The sequence below is a fragment of the Lutjanus erythropterus genome, chromosome 11, assembly GCF_056507025.1.
Source record: "Lutjanus erythropterus isolate fLutEry1 chromosome 11, fLutEry1.hap2, whole genome shotgun sequence".
NCBI classification, from domain to species: Eukaryota; Metazoa; Chordata; class Actinopteri; order Lutjaniformes; family Lutjanidae; genus Lutjanus; species Lutjanus erythropterus.
This window is the reverse complement of record NC_139327.1, coordinates 6576431-6597615: the sequence shown is the minus strand read 5'-3', so window position 1 is coordinate 6597615 and position 21185 is coordinate 6576431. Positions and strand designations below refer to the sequence as shown.

The 21185-nt window shown below is 38.4% G+C and overlaps 1 protein-coding gene and 1 long non-coding RNA gene across 2 annotated transcripts; one reads left to right on the top strand and one right to left on the bottom strand.

The window, feature by feature from the left end:
• Nucleotides 1-207: 207 nt before the first annotated feature.
• LOC146318610 (uncharacterized) lies at nucleotides 208-17591 on the bottom strand. The gene is made up of 5 exons (XR_014771591.1): nucleotides 17509-17591; nucleotides 16496-16595; nucleotides 5867-5961; nucleotides 4657-4802; nucleotides 208-1182 (listed from the first exon to the last, which is right to left on the bottom strand). It is a non-coding gene; the product is annotated as an uncharacterized LOC146318610 (long non-coding RNA).
• On the top strand, nucleotides 1801-3582 carry bhlha9 (basic helix-loop-helix family, member a9). Its single transcript, XM_084730303.1, has one exon. The coding sequence runs from the start codon at nucleotides 2050-2052 to the stop codon at nucleotides 2920-2922; it is 873 nt and encodes a 290-aa protein (XP_084586429.1). The 5' UTR covers nucleotides 1801-2049; the 3' UTR covers nucleotides 2923-3582.
• Nucleotides 17592-21185: the final 3594 nt, after the last annotated feature.

The following is a 21185-nucleotide window of genomic DNA, read 5'->3' as shown; positions in this document are numbered from 1 at the left end:
GAATTTAACTGAATAGAAACTGGATCATGGTAGACTTTGTGATATCATCATACATGATATAATTGTCCAAAGAATTAATATAATATCATATTGTGATGAAACATGTGATTTACATCCCTACTGAGTACAGTGCAGAATAGAAGGTTGACTTATGAATGGCTTAGTCTTAAAATTTTCAAAAGAAAAAAAAAAGATCATCCTCCTCCTTAATTAAAATGCATTGAATTCACTATAATTATAAAAGAGAATACTACATATTTCTGTAGCAAAGGAAAGTGTGCAAAACCTCAGGAGGTATCCAAACACACACCCAAAAATCTTTATAATGAGTGAAAAATCTAAGTCCAGTCTGTGCTGATCTCACAATAGTAAAAAAGCTAGACTATATGTTCCCACGTCAGATAAATAGTTGTGCTTTTAGAGCTAAAACTCTGGGCTGTAATTGTTTTAAAGGTTGGCGTCTCAGAGCCGCAACACATACAATAAAAAGAAGAGGGCAGGAAGGAAGCAATGCTTCTCAACGACCCCCAGTTCAGTGTCTGAGGGCCTACCCTTTAGTTACCTGACCCATTGTGCTTCGCCAGAAGCCTAGCTAAAGGTCAGTGCAATCACCTTTCACTGTCTACCACAGTATCTCACACATAGATCTTTCATGTGGATGCTGCTTTTCCTGTTTTCCACTCTTCAATTTTAGACTGTGTTGTTTCATGAGGAGTAGGAGGTGTAAGTAAAACGTATGAGAGTCAGTTTCTATTCTCACAGGCCTTCATTTAGAAAATGACATGTAACTCAATATTTTAACAAGGCAATTAATAAAAACAATTTCTACAGTGTTTTAGTGTGGCATCAGTCTAAATTTGATCAAAATGGAATAACATCTTCACTAGCAAAAGATTTTGGAAGATCGATAGCCTAACCATCGGCAATTGCAGGTTCTAATTGTAAAATATTTGCCCTTGTTTTTTCCCTCTCTTTGAAGTCTAGGGCTCGCTCTGCTCTTGTCCTCAGGTGCTGCCCGGGCCTGATTTATGAGGATAGGTTCCAGGGAAGCTACTCTAAATTACATGGCCCTTAAACCTAAGCAGAGAGACAGAGAGAGGGGAGAATCGCCACTGTAGAGACAGCTAATTGCAAGGACAAATCTAACCTATGGTAGATAACAAGGTTCCCCTCTTCCCAGACCTGAGAAAAGAGGAAATGTGTAAAAAAAGATTAGACCACTTGGATAAATGTGCAATTTGTCATAAACGTCCCTGAGTCTAACATTCACAGGACATCTCTTTAGAATGAATACCACTTTATTGCTAATGGCAGCAATGAAGTAAGAGGCACACATAGTTCTGAGCAGGGGAAGAAATAATAATTTTGTAGAGTGGCATGATACAGTGTTGTTCTAGGTAAAGAAAAAAAATGTAATGACAGGAAAAAAGAGAAAAGCAGTAACTTAGCTTTTCAATACTGTAGCTCAATGGAAAGTCTCAAATAAAAACATAGGGAGCTGGGGATTACAGGAGCGCTAGGAGTGAAAAACAAATCCTCTACAAAGGTGTTAAAGGAAGTGTAGAGTTAATTGCTATCTCCAAATAATTAGTATGTTTTGTGTACGTTTTACACTGACATGATGTGTTGAAACATTTCTGTAAGATCCTGTAAGGGATGTGAGGGAGAGTCAGAGTAGGAGGAGGAGGTGACAGTGCCGTTTGCCTGGAGGGTGCCCATAAACCTGAGAGGGAGAGAGAGTGCACCATTCCTCACAGGTGACTGTACCATGTGACTTCAAGAGCTTTAAAAGGCAGGCCAACCTGTCTTGTCGAGGTACAAGTAATCACAAGGCACCAGAGGAGTCAGAGGAGGAGAATACCTGGGCTGTCGGCACAGCAGCAAATACCGACAGCCCCACAAAACAAGTTGGGGAGGAGCACAGAGGGAGTGTGTCCGGTAGGGATAGCAGCCTGTGAACACAGCGTTCCACGGAGACTCTTCACTACAACTACAAAACAAATACGAAGACTCAACTCAAACTCATCTAGAGTTTACGTTATCAACACAATGAGCTGCAGCAGTGTTGCAGGATCAGAGTTCTCTGAGGAGGAGCTGGAGCTTGGTGTGCTGGACCAAGGGGAGGATGAGGGAAGCCCTAAAGCATCTTTCAGAGACAGCGAGAGTTCAACCAGCAGCCCGAGCGACCCAGAGGAAGGCCAAACTAAGAAGCGCAATCGACCCGTCCGCTCAAAGGCAAGAAGGATGGCCGCCAATGTCCGCGAGCGAAAACGCATCATGGACTACAACCAGGCCTTCAATGCCCTACGTGTTGCTTTGAACCATGACCTCAGTGGAAAGCGGCTCTCCAAGATCGCCACACTGCAGAGGGCCATTAACCGCATCTCTGCTCTCTCAGTATTCCTGAACTCCAACCCCCCCAGCAAGCCCTGCACCCACCGGGAGTGCAACAGGTCATCTGTGGGTCCAGTCGCTGTGGGAACATCTCGACTTGAGCAGACCAGGGTAACGGTCCCTCGTCTGGAGCACCAGAGTTACGTCCCTTGGCACGCGTCCATCTCTCACCAGATGCAGCCTCAACAAGGGCCTCATATGCACAGACTGCCCACGGAGACACACATCTACATGGACAACACTGTGACGTCATGCCCCCCGTCACCACACTACCCTTGTTATCCCGCTGAGGGACAGCTTTATGCCTCACATGGACACTGTGGCAGCTCCCATGACCATCCGCCCAGCCCCCTGCGATACCCTCAGGTGGGCGAGGGGCTGGGGTATCAGCCGGGGATGTGGACCTCCTGCACTCAGAGGTACATGGACACTTTTGTGGAGCCATCTCCAGCTCTGGGGCTTCCCTGGCAGGTGAGCTACCTGCAGGAGCCAGAGCACAACCTCTCTCTGTGCTCTGACATACTGTAGCAGCGTACAACCCCACACTGTGAGCCCTGAAGACTGCTGAAAACGCCTGTGGACTGTTGGATGACCTCAGGGAGAAAACGTTTTTTGTGTTTCTGTTGTCACAATCAACTCAGTATTACAGTGAAACTCTCTTATTTTAGAGCAGAGTCATCATAATGTAATTAACAGATATATATAAATATAAAAATGTGCAATGGCAATCAAGACTGCAGAATGTTGTATATATATTGGGAAATGTAATTTGATCTCACATTTCAAAAGAATGTTTCAATGTCTGCTGTAAATAATTCACCCACAGAGCTGTTCTAGCTCTTCAATTGTCGTTGTTTGGCCTTCTGAAAAAGCTGGACTATTGTAAATGATATTACATTACTAAATGTGTTATATTAAAGGGATGAAAACAATTCCAGCTGAGTACGATCATAAGAAGCAATTAGTAGGCTAATCAACAAAGATGGGACTGCTGTACTGTTATGTAACTTGCTCATACTTTGTTTTCCTTCAAATAGTGGGAAGTGCATCTTAAGGAAATGTGACTAAGATTTGAATCCAACAACATTTGTTCATGTATTTATTCTCTGTGTTGTCACGGCTGTTTGTAAAGTTGTAAAGAGTTTGTACATCATTTTATAAACTTCCAAATTAAATGTTAAAATCATAGTTTCGGTTTTGCTTCTTTTCATTACAAAAATGTTCAATTGTAATTGCCTCATTTCTTAGTACGTTCATATAGCACTATCACAACACTTTGCTTTACAAATGGTGTGTGCATGCATGTCCATGTGTGCATGCATGTCTTTAGGTGTGAGTGTGTGTGTTTGATTATAGCCTAAGGTCGGTGGCCTCTACCTTTCTGCGTCTGAGATGACAGAGGTCCTTCACTCAGTTGAAAAATGTCCTTACAAGTCCATTCTTGTCATTTTTCGGGGAGAAGAAAAGTCAAGGTTCTTTTTACACACAGTGAAAACAAAGCAAGGGCTGACAAGGAGAAGGACAGCACTGACAGTGTTTGTGCTATGTGAGCGTAAACCTCAATAAGCAATAGAGAGGTATAAAAAGTGCATGTATTGCATCTAACACAATATGCTTCTCTGGTCTTTTTGCTTTCTGCAGAGGAGCACAATTCAAAATACTGCTCTGCACAACAGCAAGTCAGATCATTACTAGTAATTAGTAATAGGTCACTTGGTCTTTGTGCAGGCCAAGAATAGTACATTCTAACCACAATTCTTCCTCCTGTCTCTACCAGCTCATGTTAGTCAACAACAGCTTTCCCTCCCCTGCTGAGCAGTATGTCATGGAAAACAGCTTTAATATTAGACTATAGGACGAGCCCAGCGACAGATTTATGTGGGCTCAGGAAGGAAGACTGCGCCCCGTCATCAACGCGGTGAAATCCCCTGTCGGGCTGCACTGGCCCGCAGGTGGAATTGGGTGTGTGAGAGTTTTTTGAACATCCTGGAGGTCTCCCAACAAGGGCCTGGAGATGCTGCTGAAAAGAGTTGGCCCGGGGAGAACTACTGCAGGCTTGGTGGAGAAATAAATGGTGTGGTACAACAACAATTAGCAGGCAGGAAGGAAAGGGAATATGGACAAAGAGATGAATGGAGAGGAGGAGTGAAATAATAGGAAGAGGAGGGTATATGTGGTGAGAACAAGGAGGAGAGTGACTACACTTTGGGCCCGTCGTTCAGCTTCTGCACAGACGTGAATCACTAGAAAACCTTGACTCACCAGCGAGAGACGAGTGTGGCTGACAGCACTCAGTGACGGCATGTCTCTTCCTCCTCCCTTTTTGGCACAAAAACAGATCTCCTCTCACTATAGTGCCAGTTGTTCTTCTTGTCTGGGTCCTCAAGAGACACCAGAGTGAAAGCGGGCTGAAAGAAACATGCATTTCTACTGAGACCACATTTTTTTCTACAGCTCTGTCACTGGTTTCTTTTACAGAGAGAAAATCACACTCCACATCAGATCAATAATGGTGCAAAAAGCCTGGCTCTTTGTTTCCTTACAGAAAAAAATAGTTACAGACAGAAAGAGAGGATTGCAAAGATTCAGGTTTTTTTTCCACTGTGAAATTATCGAATTGTTAACAAAATATTTGTATTTGTATGTTTGTAATACAACACAAAACTATTCAAAAAAAACCCCCAAACATTTAATTAGAACTGTTTATCAAATAAAGTGATTCTATTTTAGTTCAGATATGTTTTAGTTTGGATTATTTAAGTCAGGTTGTATGACACATTTTTTGATAGCTAGTGTATTAGACACAGTAGATGGCAGCAGTAAAGCACTGATTATATTCTAAATACAGCATACACTTAAAGTGCTAGTTTTTTAAGTGGACCTGCTGACCCTGTCCACAGCAGTACATTGCTTTGTTTCCTACAGTGATACTCCTGCTGCTTCTTCAAATTAGGGGCAGGCTGACCAGCATCTACTGTAAACAATACACTATCAATCGACAAGTACCTCATACAGTCCCACTAAAAAAATATCATTTTAATCTTGCCAAAATAAATCTAAACAATGTGAAATAGTGCAGAAACAATTTATCAATCACTCAATTAGTTGATTAACAGAAAATTCATTTGCACATCTGGGTTCAGAAATCTTAAAATGAGGATTTGCTGGACTTTGGTTTCTCATATGATTATAAACTTAATGTCTTTCAGATTTTGGATTGTTGATCAGGTGTAACAAGACCTCTTTAGATGGCAGCTTGGGCTCTGAGATAATATGATGGACATTCTTCACAATTTCCTGACACTGCAGACTGAGAATTGATTGAGAATTATGGTGAATGTATTAAACACTTGTTTGTGAGAAAGTATTTGGTCATGAGAGATTCAACACAGATGAAATGCCACAACTTGGTAGTCTCTTTGCAGAAAAGTGCTTTTTAATAGGTCAACTTTCATGTCGAATTGTGACTCACCTGAGGATTTACCTCACTTCTCCGACATGTGAGCCTGTCAGTGATGCATCTTTTTTTCAGACTGCTCCGCCTCCCTGACACCCTCCGCTGCCAAGCTGATGGAAAAGAAAACAAGCAAACATGAGAGAAATGATGCCAAGACATGAGGGTGTGTTTGCGTGATAAATGGGGATGAGTCAGCCTTCGGAGTGAAGATGCATGTTGATGCTCTACATACTGTGCCCACCCCCTGCTCACACACAAACACACACACATGCACGCACAAACAAACACACTATGCCGCAATGACATCATTGGTGAAGGTGAAGGAAGTGAAGGTGCCAGAGGACTTGATGTGACAGATTCTCATGACATGTATAAACAAACTCATTAAACATGAATTATTACTGTCTGACGTTACTTTAAGTCATACGCTTCGGCTAGTTCACCAAGTTGGGTTTATTGTGAGAAATTATGTTTACTTAAAAGAATATATAAAATAAATATACATTAAACATCCAAATGAAATCTGAACTCACCCTTTAAAACACCAAAGTCGCACAATAACACAAACTAACCTATCTGGTTGCATTGGAGATATATTTGACCTACATGATGGCGGTTTCACATTGGAAAAGAGTGACTGGTGGCAAGGTAGTGATGAAAATATTTTAAATATAGCTTAAACTTAAAGGGACAGTTCATCCCAAAATACCTATTTTTCCTCTGCCCTGTAGTGTTATTTATCCATATACACTGTTTTGGTTTGAATTGCCAAATTTTGGAGATATTACCTGTACAGATTTCTGCCTTCTCTCTAATATAATGACACTGGATGGCACTAGTTGTGTGGTGGTCAAAACACCAGAAAAATACATTTAAAAAACTCAACAGCAATGTGTCTTTCCAAAAATCATGACCCGGTTACTAAACATAATCCACAGTCCTTCTTGTGAGCAGTTTCATGTAGGAACAACTTTCTGTTTGCAGTAGAATCTACCAGAACTTTCTATCAGAAAGAAACTACTCAGAACAAGATCTGATCTTGAGTAACCGTTTTTTTTGAAAGAGATGCTGGCCTTGAATGTTTCAAAAGAATGTTTGGGGGCTTTGAGCACCACAAGCTTAGCCTGATTATATTCAAGACAACACAGATATCTCTACAGCCGATATCTCCTAAACTCTGCAACTTACCAAAAAAAAAAAAAAAAAATTTAGACAGATAAACAGCACCAGGGGGGTGTATTTATGTATTTAATATGTATTTTTGATTTTGGGGTGAACTGTCCCTTCAAACTGATTTTTTTTCAGCTGGGCTAAAACACATTTTGCTGCTGACCCTCTCCACAGCAATCCATTGCTTAGATTACATTACATTACATTACAGACTACATTAGGAGTCATGACGCTTCTCCGAACTGTGAGAATGCCAGCCTCCATCTACTGTGGTTGCAACTAGTTGTTCTGCTACCAATACGAGTATCAGAAAATGCCTCTGACGCAGCCTAAAATGCTGCTACCGGTATCGCCAAGTATGCGTGTCCATGCACCAATCCAATATTAAGCAATATATTAACCCCAAAACAAGACCTAAATGCTTTCTGGCAGCATCCAATAAATGACACTTTTTTCCCCCAACAGGATGGTGAAGTCAGGGCTCTCTGTATGTATTTGTTCATGTTTTGTTGTTGTACAAAGATGTCAATCATATAATCCAGACAGGGTTATTAAACATATTTAACACAACACAAAATTAACCATTGCCATGAATATTTGCATGTATGATGATATCATGATACAGTATTTTTGAGAATAAATACAGTGTCACAAAACATAATATTGCCATACACAAGAGTATCAACATTTTCTGACAGCCCCAGTCTGAATCAATATGAGCAAGGAAAAAAATGTTCAGAACATCTCAGGTTCATCCACTGTGGCTATGGATAAGTACATCATACTACTCCACTTCAAATAATCCAAACTGTTTCTTTAAGGTGCATATCAGTAAACTGTAAACTGAAAAACAAACGATCATTTTATCACAAGTTAGTAGTATAGCAAAGACTCTCCTCTGAGGATACTGACTTTTCTAAAATTATTAAACTAATCACACATAAATAAATGGTTGTGTATGAGCAGTTATCTATTGGATCAGTGACATGAGTTTATTGGATGAATGTTTAATTTAAATCCACAAAGGTCATTTCACAAGTAAAAAGAAAAACGATTTGAAACATTCTCTGGATGGCCAACTATACCATACCATATAAATTTAAATAGGAGTCACAAGCTATTGACCAAACTCTTCAGATTTTCTTGTAGGTTTTCTCTTTTATACTAGATTCAACTTGTAGTTCATTATTTGTCAGATTTGTATTCTTGTTAAATAGAAAACTCTTGCTCCACTCAGCCATGAAGTCTCTGCCCTTTTCTTTTGACAAATGAGATAAGATGTAGCTTCTTTTTTTTTCATTTACTTGAGTGAATTCACAAGCAATTTCACTACTGAACACTAGATGGAAGCAAGACAACAGAGCTCTGCTATAAGGTACGGTGAGCCAGTGAAGAAATCAGAGGCCTAAGCTCCATATAGATTCAGTAAATAACTGGTGGTAAGAAAAAACTGAATTCAACCACAAAATAAATGAAAGGCATAACAATTTATTTCATATTTCATTATAAAGATCTAACTGTTGTATCATAGTCTAAATAATCTACAGGAATATATGGACACAGCATCAGTTTTATGTAAGGATGCAAACAAATGTCTCTTGTAGAGATTTTACAGCTAGATTCTCAGCGCTTATTTCATGTTACAATACGATGTCTGGACAGGTGAAAACATTGCGGTCTATTATTCAGTTTTTGTTTAGTGTCAGAGGTTTGAGGCTTCTGCCATCCCTGTGGTGACAAATCAGGCCGTACCATATTTTGAAATTGTAACACATTTTCCCAGGATCATTGTCTTTCTGTCTCAAAGTGAAAACTCTTTAGTATGCACTTCCCACTGAAGCTGAGCTACCAAAATATATCATGTCAGATCAGCTACGTGCAGGAAAAAACTGTAGGTCATTTGCTCCCAACTTGGGGTCTGCTCTGAGGTTGTCAATATTATATTTGCACATATTCACTAGAGTCACAATCTATACAAAAGTCTGTACATAGAACTATTTCAAAAGATTTTTTTTTGTCCTCAATCAAAAATAGTAGGTTACTTAGTAGGCCACAGCTCTGTGACAATGAATTGTTGTTGTTCTTTTGGTAAGGATGAGTGTTCACAATACTCCTCTGTTGGTTTGTCAATAGAAAAATGTTAAGTTTATAATAGAATAGAGTCATTTACCAAATGTAATGTATATCTTAAGAATGAAAATAATTACAACTGATGTTAAAGCTTTGGAATGAATCACCCCCCCCCCCCCCCTTTTTTTTTTTTGCCATATGTATGAGTGCGTGTGGGCTGGGGGGGCTCCAAGGAAAAAAGACTGGGAACCACTGCTGTAGGGTATGTTAAAATGGAAGGTGTAGCATTTCACTACAGAAAATACCTTTCAGTAACACTGACAAAAATCATTCATTACTAGTGTTTCAATAATACACCCATATGCATATTTTAGTGTTTGACATGGAAACATTAGGACTGTACTCTGAGCAGGCTTTGATAAGTTATTAATTACACAAAAAGCTCTCCAAAAGCATTTACGACTATTATTTTCAACAAACACATCAGAGTCTCAGCATGGAAACAGACATGACAATGACCTTCTACTTGTCTGTTACAAGTCTGTGCGAGAATCTCAACATTTAGTCACTTCCTTTGTGCTTTGAAAGGCCGCAGCAGCACTTAAAGGGACAGTTCACACCCAAACCAAAACTGTAAATTTTCATTCTATGTCATAGTGCTCTTCTATCATCTAGGTAGTTTTGGTGTGAGTTTGGTTGACTTTTGGAGACACTGCTGTTGTGTTTTTTTTTATTTATTTTTCTGGTGTTTTGAGGACCATAGAACCAGTGCCATCCAGTTTCCTTATATTAAAGAGAAGGCGGAAATCTGTATGGCCAATATCTCCAAAACGCAACGCACACCAAAACAGCATAGACGGATAAATAGCACTACAGGCCAGAAGAAAAATAGGTATTTTTGACTTGAGGCTGAAATGTCCCTTTTACTTCTCCATTGCTCTTCTTCTCCCCTATGCTGATACTCTAATACACAAACTACAGAGTGTCACAGATCAAAATAGCGAGCTAATTCATTCATGGTCCTGCTATAGCCCAATAAGCATCACACTGATCACTGTAAAAAAGGAGAAACACTGATCTGTCCTGGATCCAATTTGTTTAGTTCTTGTATTTTCCGATCTATCGCTAGAGCCAGGTTGTACTCAAACAGAATTAGTTCATGCAATGTGTTGTCCAGCCCTGTTAGAAATCAAAAGTGAAGAGCCATAAAGAGGATCAAAATGCTCGGTCACTTCACCACAAACTCTTCGCTGCGACTCATACGCCAGTGACGTCTGTAGTGTGCAGAGCATTTGGGCAATAATTTTGTGAAGGGTATCTGTACAAGTATTCTTTGTAGGGCATCGGTGCAACACTTCAGATTAGGACATGAAGTAATAATCTTGGTGTGTCTGTTTTGGTATGTATGGATCTGGGTGTGATACTACATGTTAACTGTAGTATTGTACGTGTGTGGCCATGTCGCCTGTTCTCTGTCCAAGGCTAATCAACTTAGGGCCGCTAACTAACAGTTATTATCATCGTTGATTAATCTGTCTTGTTTGATCTATAAAATATCAGAAAATGGTGAAAATGTTGATCAGTGTTTGCCAAAGTCCAAGATGACATCCTCCAATGTTTTGTTTTGTTCACAACCCAAAGATATTCAGTTTACTGTCAGAGAGAAGTAAAGAAACCAGAAGATATTCACATTTAAGAAGCGGAAGCAGAAGAGAATTTTGACTTTTCTTCTTAAGAAATGACTCAAAGCAATTGTCACCAATCAGCTGATTAACAAAATCATTTAATTGCCATTTAATTCAAAAATCAACTAATAATCAATTAATAGTTGCTGCTCGAAATCTAATCTAAAAAACCTCTGCACAGCTGGCCAATCACAGTGTGAAATGGATATGAATTTGGGCTTAACAATGAAATCTGAAATATTATTATTAATATATTTGAAATATTAATGAAATCACAATATGGCTAAGTGCAACATCCAAATGGCAAGAGCTGCAATTTTTGACTGGTAAAATATGTCACAAACTAATATTACAAATTAAGCATCATGGAGCAACACAGATGCATCATATTCTAAAGAAGTAGGGAATATCATCATTTTTATTTTTATTTTTTTCTGTGAAAAAGAAATGCAAAAGTTACAATTCCCACTGAAATCATAACTCATAATGACTCATATCAGGCCTGTGAATGGCACTAATGGTCGGACTCAGCCCTCCAATCTGACATCAGAACAGTGTGGAGGACGGGTGTCTCCAAAGTTATTTGACCATCCAACAAGCATACTGACAGCTTCACTCCTGTCAACTACTGTTAGCTCATAACTCAAGCCTATCTGACACCTCTTCATGAATGTGGACCAAACTGATTCTTGAGTTAATATAAAGCTTGCTTTGAGCTACAGGTGCATGTGAACATACTGAATGATCATAATGACTTTGAAGTGACATTTTGAGTTGAGTTTTCAAGTTAAGATCAAGTCACCATTATCTGTCCAGTGTGCATTCTAACGCTGAAGCACAGACTACATTGAGCAATGTTATGCTGTCTTCAGCATCCTGACATGAAAAAAAGGATTGGAGGAGAAAATAAAGGAATACATAACCTTTTGACCTGTGATGCTTCAAACACAATTGCAGCAACTGAGCAGTTGAGCTTCAGCGAACTGTGGCAGGAGAGTACAAAGGTGACACATCTCCCAATCCACCGTGGATAACTTGCTTGGCTGACATTGAGGTTACAGACACACAGGGATAAGCTGAGAACGGAGGGCAGCAGCCATGGCTGTGGGATCAGAGGGGCTGTATTCACCGTCATGGTGAGGAGGCCGTTGGTTTATGAATTTGAAATAGTGAAGCCAATTCCTAATGTATTTTCCAGCTTTGATTTTGTCTCAGTCCCCATGACCTGCATCTTTGCCTTTTCATTAAATTCAGCCTCTCTTCATTTGCCGGTACAAGTTGTTTATCTGCTTTGAGATGGAAAAAAGCTTTTCAGCCTTCTGCTGATATGCAGCAGGAAATAACCAGAGGCTGGGAAATTTGATGACATTTACTATTCTGGCTAGTATTCATCTGGAATCACACACACAACACGCACGCACACGCACGCACACACGCACGCACACACACACATGCACACACACAGAAAGCACTTTGTGTCTTATTTGGTCTATTTATTCAGAGCTGGCTATGTATTTTTATACAGTATGTAAACAACTTTTTTATATTGTCATTCACTCCCCCCTTCTTTCTGTTTGCTGCCTTCAGCTCGCCCATTGATTCCTCTTCAAATTCAGCTCTGAGAACAGTCTGTTCCAATTAAAGCTGCATCATAAATGCAACGAGAGAATCTGACAAAAACACAGTCTAAAAAACATCTGGGGTGTCTTTCAAAATGTCTGCGTCCAGACTGGGACTTCTTAGATCTCTGTGTTGAGCCCCCTCAGCAAAAGCTGCTTGCGTTGTACATGAAATGTTATTCAGAGCTGTCAGTAATAATGGGCATGTTGAATTTGCTACAGTGTGAAAATTCAGTAATCCAACACAATACTATGGGGGTCCTAAGACCTCAATGTACCACAACTTCAGAAGGCATGCAAATGAAGATATCTTCACCAATTTGACAGCACATGAGCAAAGAAATATATCGGTCAGAAATAATACCCAGGCAAATTCTGACACATACAATCACCAATTAACCACACGTAGCATTAAAAAAATGCAAACAAAATATTAATACAAATACAGAAATACACACACAGTTTCTGTCCCCGGGAAGTTTCATTTACTTTGTAACTAAGATCCTTCATGTTCTGTCACTTCCAGCAATTCGGATTTTTCTTTTGTTTTCTCTATTTCCCAGTGTTGCCAATGCTAAAAATGTGCTGTGAAACAGATGAAGATGATGAGCACAAGGACCTTCAAGTGAGACAAATGGGATTTCTTGCTCCACATGTTTGGACCTATTTTTCAACCGACAATATTAAGACATAATCAATGAGTCAATTAAATGAGATAATGATCGATAGATTAAATGACAAAGGAAATAATCATTGGTTGCAGCCCTTAATAGGAGTACTGTATTTCTCTTGGAGCTTCACATACCTTAAGAAAATGAAGAGTACTTTCAGGGCCTGTGACTGGAACCCTGACCCCACCCAGCTGGTTTTATAAGTGGAAGCTGTTTGTGAGAGTGTGTATAAATGCGAGGCAAGCTGCAGTGCACAATAAGTATGTGAAAAGAAATCCCACTTGTCTGACCTGAAACGTAACGCTCCAGTGTTGCTATCATGCTGTGGTTTGTCCATACTGGCCTGTGCTCTGTTCATTAGTCTTTGATTTGTCCATATCCCAGTTGGCTTGAGCCCTGTTACTTGGCTTCAATTATATTTAGTACAAACAGGCTGCTGAGCTGCTGACTGGGCTTCAAAGCCTGTTGTTTTGATGTGCAGTAAATATGTAATAAAGTAGTATTACATCATTGTTACTATGATGGCGAGGGCGCTTTAACTTTACAGCACTTGGATCAAATGTATCAAACAGCTATATTTCCATGATTACAATGGAAATGGTAGCATATGCAGATGCTGCTGCTGGTAGGTCCTTTTGCATCATATTTGTTTTAATCAGTTTTTTTCCGGTTTTATTGCTACAACATGCAGCACCTATGACAGAAATATGCTTGTAGGCATTAGAAAAGGAAGTGTGGGTTTTAAAGAGCAGTGGGCCTTAAAGGGATAATTCATCCAAAAATTAAAATTCTATCATTATATACTCACGCTTATGTGGACTTAAGGAGTGGGTTTAGTTTTTTAGTCCACAAACACTGCTAGACATTTCATTTTTGGGTGAACTACCCCTTTAAGATGATCAACAATGCACATGGAATCTTTGGATCACCCAGTCAGACCAGCTGGACCAACAAGCACTGCTATGGGTTATGTGAATACTGCAGGTGAAGAGTGAAGGTAAGAGTGGACTTGGACTTAGCATTAGCTCCTGGCTAATGACCGGCCGTGCAAATGGAGTGAACAAAATGGGACTCAGGATGGCCAAGCAACAGGAAACCAGAGACGGTTGTGCCCACATCTTACAGAGACCTGCTCCAACACAACATCGCTTAGCAAACATTCTCAATGGGTGCGATGTGTTCCGAGCTGACACTGATCAACATTTTTCACAACTTTCTGACATCTGGACCAAACAAATAATTGATTAATCAAGAAAATGATCAAAAAATTATATTATAAATATATTTTTAACAAGTTTGTGACAGGATTAATTAATGAATGGAGAAAATGATGGACAGATTAATCGACAATGAAAATAATCATTACTTGCAGCCCTGGTTCTGTTTTCTATGACAGTAAACTGAATATTTTCGAGTTGTGGACAAATCAAGACATTTGAGGATGTCATCTTTGACACTGATCAACATTTTTCTTAATTTTCTGACGTCTTCTGGACCAAACAACTAATCGATTAACTGAGAAAACAAATGTCAGATTAATTAATAATAAAAATTATCATTAGTTTCAGCCCTAATTTGCCAAATCCATTGTCATGTCAATCTATTTATCTTTCAATAAAAATTTTTATGTCTTCAATGTTGAGTGAAAATTTCCCTGTGATACTGAAAATGGTATTGAATATCGATATTTTTCAGAATACTGTATATAAATAAGAAATTCCAGTACAGTGACAACATTATAATGATAAATAGATTACCTTGATAATTATTATTAACATTAATAGTAGTAGTATTCTTGTTTTGAGTTTATCAGAGTGACTGAGTGAGTTTGCAAAAACTACTGAAACTTGCACACAGTTATTTCTTGGCTTACAGACACATCCAAGTGGACATAATACGCAAAAGAACACGATTTCAGCTTTTCCTCTGCCTCACCTCAAAAATGTCAAGATGGATGTCACTTCTCCAGGTACTCGCTAACATCATTAGTCAAGATGCCAGGCAGAATAGATGGGTAATGTCAAGGACGCCGCCATTTCCCTCACCCATGTTTCGGGCGCCACAGATTGTAGAACTCTTGAGGAAATATTTGATCTGTCCTTTGACACCTGTTTAAGGAACAGCACCTTTGATGAGAGAGGTGAATACACTGAGCTGTGTGTTCAGTTCATTTAAAAAACATTCTGCTCTAACTACTTCTCCTCCTGTGTTTTTAACATATATAAATGTCCACAGCTGGCTATAGACAAGGCACCTCATAATACAACAAGCTGAGCACAAGTTCAATTTCATGAACTGACATCACTGACCAACAGCTTGTACACATCTATGTGGCCCTTTCCCACAATCCACTGCCTATTACCTCAAAGGTCAATAAATACAAGCCCACACTGAAAAGATGCTGTCAGCTGCTGGCATTTTCAACCAAGTACTTTCATTTTACACAATTAACTAAAATACAATCATCTGCTCTGACAGATGTCAGACTGTGTTATAGTTGTTTATCGTCTTGTTTCATTTCAACACACACGACTGGATTTATAGTGGATTACGTAAGAATATTTGTGTTACTTTTACTTGATGCAATTTAAAGTTTGGCTGATTTATTGCAAATGTGAGACATTTTTTCAATATGTCCACTTTAAGCTAAATTCATTGGCATGCTGTGTAGCCCTGTGTAGTCTGAACAACTTGAGGAGGGCACAGAGGCTAGATCACTTGGTAATTTAGTTAATAAAGTGGGTCTAAATAATTGTGAAAAGTAAATTGGTCTTTTAAAAGGTTATCTGTACCCTGACACAGGGCCACCTCTCAGGAATATAAAACGACACCTTGTTAAGTGATTGGACAGGCTCATTTCAGCAGCTATTTTCACTGCAGCACCCTTAATTATTTAATTTTCTGCTCTTCTTGGAATCCACCTCTAATGGATTGATTTTTTCCAGGGAAATTGGTTTATAAAACCTCAGTGAGAGTAGAGGGTGGCAGGCAAGTGTCAGAAGAGAGGAGACTAAGCAGAGAGGGAGTAGAAGGTTTGAAGAGAAGTGTCAGCAAAGACATGCAGGGAGTCGCTGAGGACAATGTGTATAAATAAGCTGAAATTCATGTTTGTGCTTTAACAGGCTCTCCAGGCAATTACAGCCTCTTGTATTCCATAAGCTCCCTCTAACCATTTATTTGAAACCATTTCATCACAGTCACAAGGAAGAAAATTAATATCACTGATTGAACTTCAACATCCTGAGGTCAAATGAATACTGGACCTGAGCTGATGTCTTCCAGGGCAACACAGATTTTCATACACGTTTGTACAATCTCATTCAAATTAGTGTCCTCTGGGAGAGATAGCAAAGGGCTGAGCTGTAATGAGAATACTGAAGAAGTTGTGTCATTAGTCATAGATAAAGATACATTATATGCCAGACTTACTTGGCCTCTGGGGCTTTACTGTATTTTTCTTTGACTGAGGTTTTCTTCTTTCCTTCTGCGCCGCTGAGACTCACAATTTAATCAATTCCCTTTTCTGAGCCTGTGAAATAGAAAGAAAAGGCAATTACTGAAGGAGAAAATATGATAAGGGTAAAGAATTGAACCCCAACTGTCAAAAGAAGATGGATTAGTTTTGTTCGGTTAGGTAAGTCAAACAAGCTTTGTATTTACTGTGTGGTTAAGGAAAATGAAACCCAAACATCATAACGTTGAGGCATAGAGTTGTACTCTGCAGGGAATTAATCCAGGATTGTGTAAGGCAATCAGTGGACTCAATAATCTAATGTAAATTTACACACCGTGTGAAAGCAAATGTCACTTTGATAATAATGAAAAATGGCTTAATAATACCGCGGGTGCCATCTTTCAAGTACACTACCCACAAGCTATTGGCTTTAATTATTGTAATGGAATAATTTTATTTATAATCATGAGCAACAGTAAGTAACATTTTACTCATCCTGAAAATTTGATTTTAAATTTCATATGGCAGAGACAATTATTAAATTTTGTTTGCTTAATTTTTTCCGGTTATGTTGCCTTTTTTAAAAAAAAAAAAAAAAAAAAAAACCAGACCTCACTGACAGCGTCCTCTGTGTTATCATTTAATTAACTCTAATTATTTAAAGTAAGTCAACGATAACTAATGCATAATAAATAAATATATAGGTTATATAATAATAATAAATAATTCAATAAAAACGAAAGGAAGAATTAATAAAAAAAAAAAAAAGAGGAAAGCATTTAACATTTAAGTTCTTAAGACAAATCCTTTAATGAGTCATAAGAAATGATTTTGTTCTCCATCTATTCTCCAATGTTTGGTACCCATGTTAGCTAACTAACTAGCTGCAATTCAGTAACACACTTATGCTATCATTTTAGCTAACTCTAGCTAACACCGTTCTGGCTGCATTATACGTGATAAATACATTTTAAACAATGAAAATTACCTTCCAAATGTACCTCGTTTAGACCAGCGACGGATGACACATTCATTATTGATGTCCTTCATGAAACTTGAGGAGTATAAGCTATAAACCTTTCTTCACATTCATGTAGTAACGGTAGAATGACACAGGTGTTACCAATGACACTAATTAAGGTCCCGTTCCATTACAGTGCTGCTGTTCTGCACGTTGGCCTGACGTTCCTCCTCACTACATGGACCCTGAAAAGTATCATTGGAAACACCTGTGTTTTCCTTACTATTTCATATCAATGTTGCTGCTGTTAAAATGATTTTATTAACATAGTATATCTATGTCAATTAATTCATCCATCATGACGATTAAAGTGAGTCTTGACTCGTGCGCCCTCTAGTGGCTAAATTGAACAACAACATGCATGGTGGATAGCTGTACTGAGAGATATTTCAATCAATTATTATATCATTTAATACATGTATACCAGTCTCTATACATCCTTATATATTTTATTTTATATATACTACATACAGTAAATCCTTCATATCTCTAATGTGGCATCATCTCATCCAATAATTCAGTGTGCCTGAGGAGGCACACTATATATAATCCTCTATACTTTTTCTTATTTCTTTCTTATTATTTTTCTTCTGCTAGTCCTGCACGGTTGGGAGCACACACAGTGTTTCATTAAACAGCTGGAGTTTGAGAGGTACGTTGTCTCAATTTCTGCCTCTTTTTGGAGTATTTAAAATTGAATCTGTCATTGCACACAGGTGATTGGCCAATTTCACCAGCCTGAGTTTTTTTTTTACAGTTAAATCTCATACAGAGACAATTACACCTGAAGCAGCTCAAGGTTTGAAATTAACATTTTAAAACTGTTTATCTGTCTGTATCTGTCTGTCACTCTGTCTGCCTGTCTGTCTGTTTCTATCTGTCTTTGTCTTTCTGTGTCCAATTTTGATATTTTTGTCTGCGATCTATTTCAACTGTTCATAAATTCAAACCTTATATAAAATATCATATCTGAGAATAAAATGATACACTATACTTTAAGTATTTCAAATACACAAATACAAGCCCTCTCTATTTATCTATTTATTTATCTCCAATATTAGAGAAAAAAGAAAGAGAAAAAAAATGTAATTTCAAATAAACAAAATCAATAACTAACTAAAGTATACCAATCTCGCAGATGATGACAGACATTTTTCCTAGACTTGATTTTAATAGATTGGTTTTCTAAAAACTGGTATCAAAAATAGGGAAAATTATTAAACACATCACAGGACATCGCATGACCTAAACCAGTTGACATAATAGTTCCAGTTTGTCCCACACAAACACAGCAGGTTGTTTGGTAGCACTTACACACTTTTATCCAGAGCCCTCCACAGTCTTCAGTACAGTTCAGTGCTGGTGTTACAGTAAATACATTCTGTTTTCTGCACGGTGAAATCCATTTTTACCACTTTACACACTGTGACTTTATTCTCTCAACCAAACAAAGGTAGCAACCAAAAGCCTTGCACACGAAGGAGCAAGATGTAATTAACACTGTAGGCTATACAGGCCTGTACAGAGATGTAAATATTTGCATACATGTATATTATTAAATATGCCTAGACTACATAGTATTTAATCAGAAATGGTACTTATTTGAGAACACTGTTTCCCACATGAACTGAAATGTTGATTGGTGGAATTCAGTCCACCAGTTTTGGATACAGAGATGGAAAACCTGAACCTGCTTCAGACAGAATAAATTGGCATCTTTCTACACTTCTCTTGTTATTGTTCATGTATCGTTCAGCTTTACTGAATCACAGCCACATCAAGTATTTATGCTGCATCGTTCAGCTCATTATCAAAAATATTTTACTGCATGAAATACTGTCACATGACACAATGATGCTCGAGGAACTGCCTCCCATCAGCCCTCATTTTCATGTGCAAACATTGCTCTGAATGTGGTGCATACAGGATGGACACTGAGGGCTGTCATGTAATTCTACTCATCTGAGTTAGTGAATGACAAAGTACAAATACTTTGTTACTGTCAGGCTTTGGGAGTAATGGATTACATGTGACAGGATTATGTATTCTGGATACAAAAAGGTGACTGTATTACAGATAAAAAAAAAGATGTGAACAGATTATATTTAGTAAAAATGGGGATATTAGTAGGATTACAATTTTAAAATAAAGAACAATATACTACCATGCACAGTGCACATACAGTTTTCAATTCATTATCATGGCCTCTAAAGAACAAAATGCTACACTGGTTATAAATTTCACTATTTTTCATTTTTAAATCTTTTTTATCTTTAACTGTAAATGCAGTTACCTTTTTCTGTATCCAGGTTATGTAATCCTGTTACATGTAATCCCTCACTCCCCAAGCCTGAGGATAATACATGCAACACACACAAAGATTCAAATTGAAAATAAATCCCTGCAGTTAACTGGGTACCAATCATAACCTCTCTTTGCCTGTAGGTTTGCAGCTCCAACACAACTGAGAATGATCTAACAAGTGAGTCAGATTCACGGGAGCACAAATGATTTCATCAATAAAATACTGGCATGAAATCCAATTTTTCCCAGCAGGGTTATTCCTCACTCAGGACTGACAAGCTCTTAATGTGACTCTTAACAAATCACATTCAGCATTCACAATCATCAGTGTGGAAATCCTGCACAAATGCCATCATACATACTGTATATATGTCTCCCTCGAACAGGTAAAAATTGACAGTTAAAAATCTTCCTGAATTTGAATTCCTGTGATTTCTCACTTTAAAGCCTCTAGAAACTTGGCTTGAAATAGTAAAAATGCATATATGATATCAGAGTAAAGTTTGTCATTAAGCAACCAAAAAGATCTGAGTGAAAATAAATGTTCATAACAAGTAGAAAACCTGGTTCAAAAACAGCTCATTTTGCTGTGTAGACCATTTTCATGAGTGTGTGGGCGGGTCAGATCATGTTTGATTGACAGCTGGGTCCAAACACAGAATATAATGCTCACTAATGTCCTGCTGTTGATCACTGTAGATGCAGGCAGCAGAAAAATATATTTTAGCACCTAAATAAAGGACCACCTAAAAAAACCTCACCAGACTCCATGGACAGACAGTGTTTTTACCTCGCTGGACACGCGAGTTATAGGAGTAGTTTGTCTTTGTGTTTGTTAGTTTGTGTTATAGTATGACCGTGGTGTGACTCTGATGTTTTATCATGTATGTTTGGGTTTGCTAATGTTACTTGCTGGTGGTAGATCAGTAACTCTCATGTCCTGCGAGGGAAAATACCTGTTTTTTTGTTTTGTTTTTTTGTTTTTTTGCAATTTTTCCAGCTATGAAGAGAGCACAGAAGGCAGCTTCAGTTCCCCGTCGGTGAGGACTGTCGGACAGCAAAGCAAAAAAGAAAAAAAAATGTTCTAAATATAGCTTGCACTTAAACTGATATTGATTTAAGCCAGGTTAAATCACTGCCTGTGTTAAAGCAGTGATAAAACGTGGCTGAGATGGCTCAGACTCAGAGAACAGCTGCAGCAGCTGGAAAAGAGAAGTTTTCTTTGCACTCACACACCAGCTGGGTTTTTATGATTGGTTTGTGGAATTAATTGTGTAATATTTGTAAAAAAAAAAAAAAAAAAACTCCAAGCACAAACTCAAATCCAATACAGGAAAGTG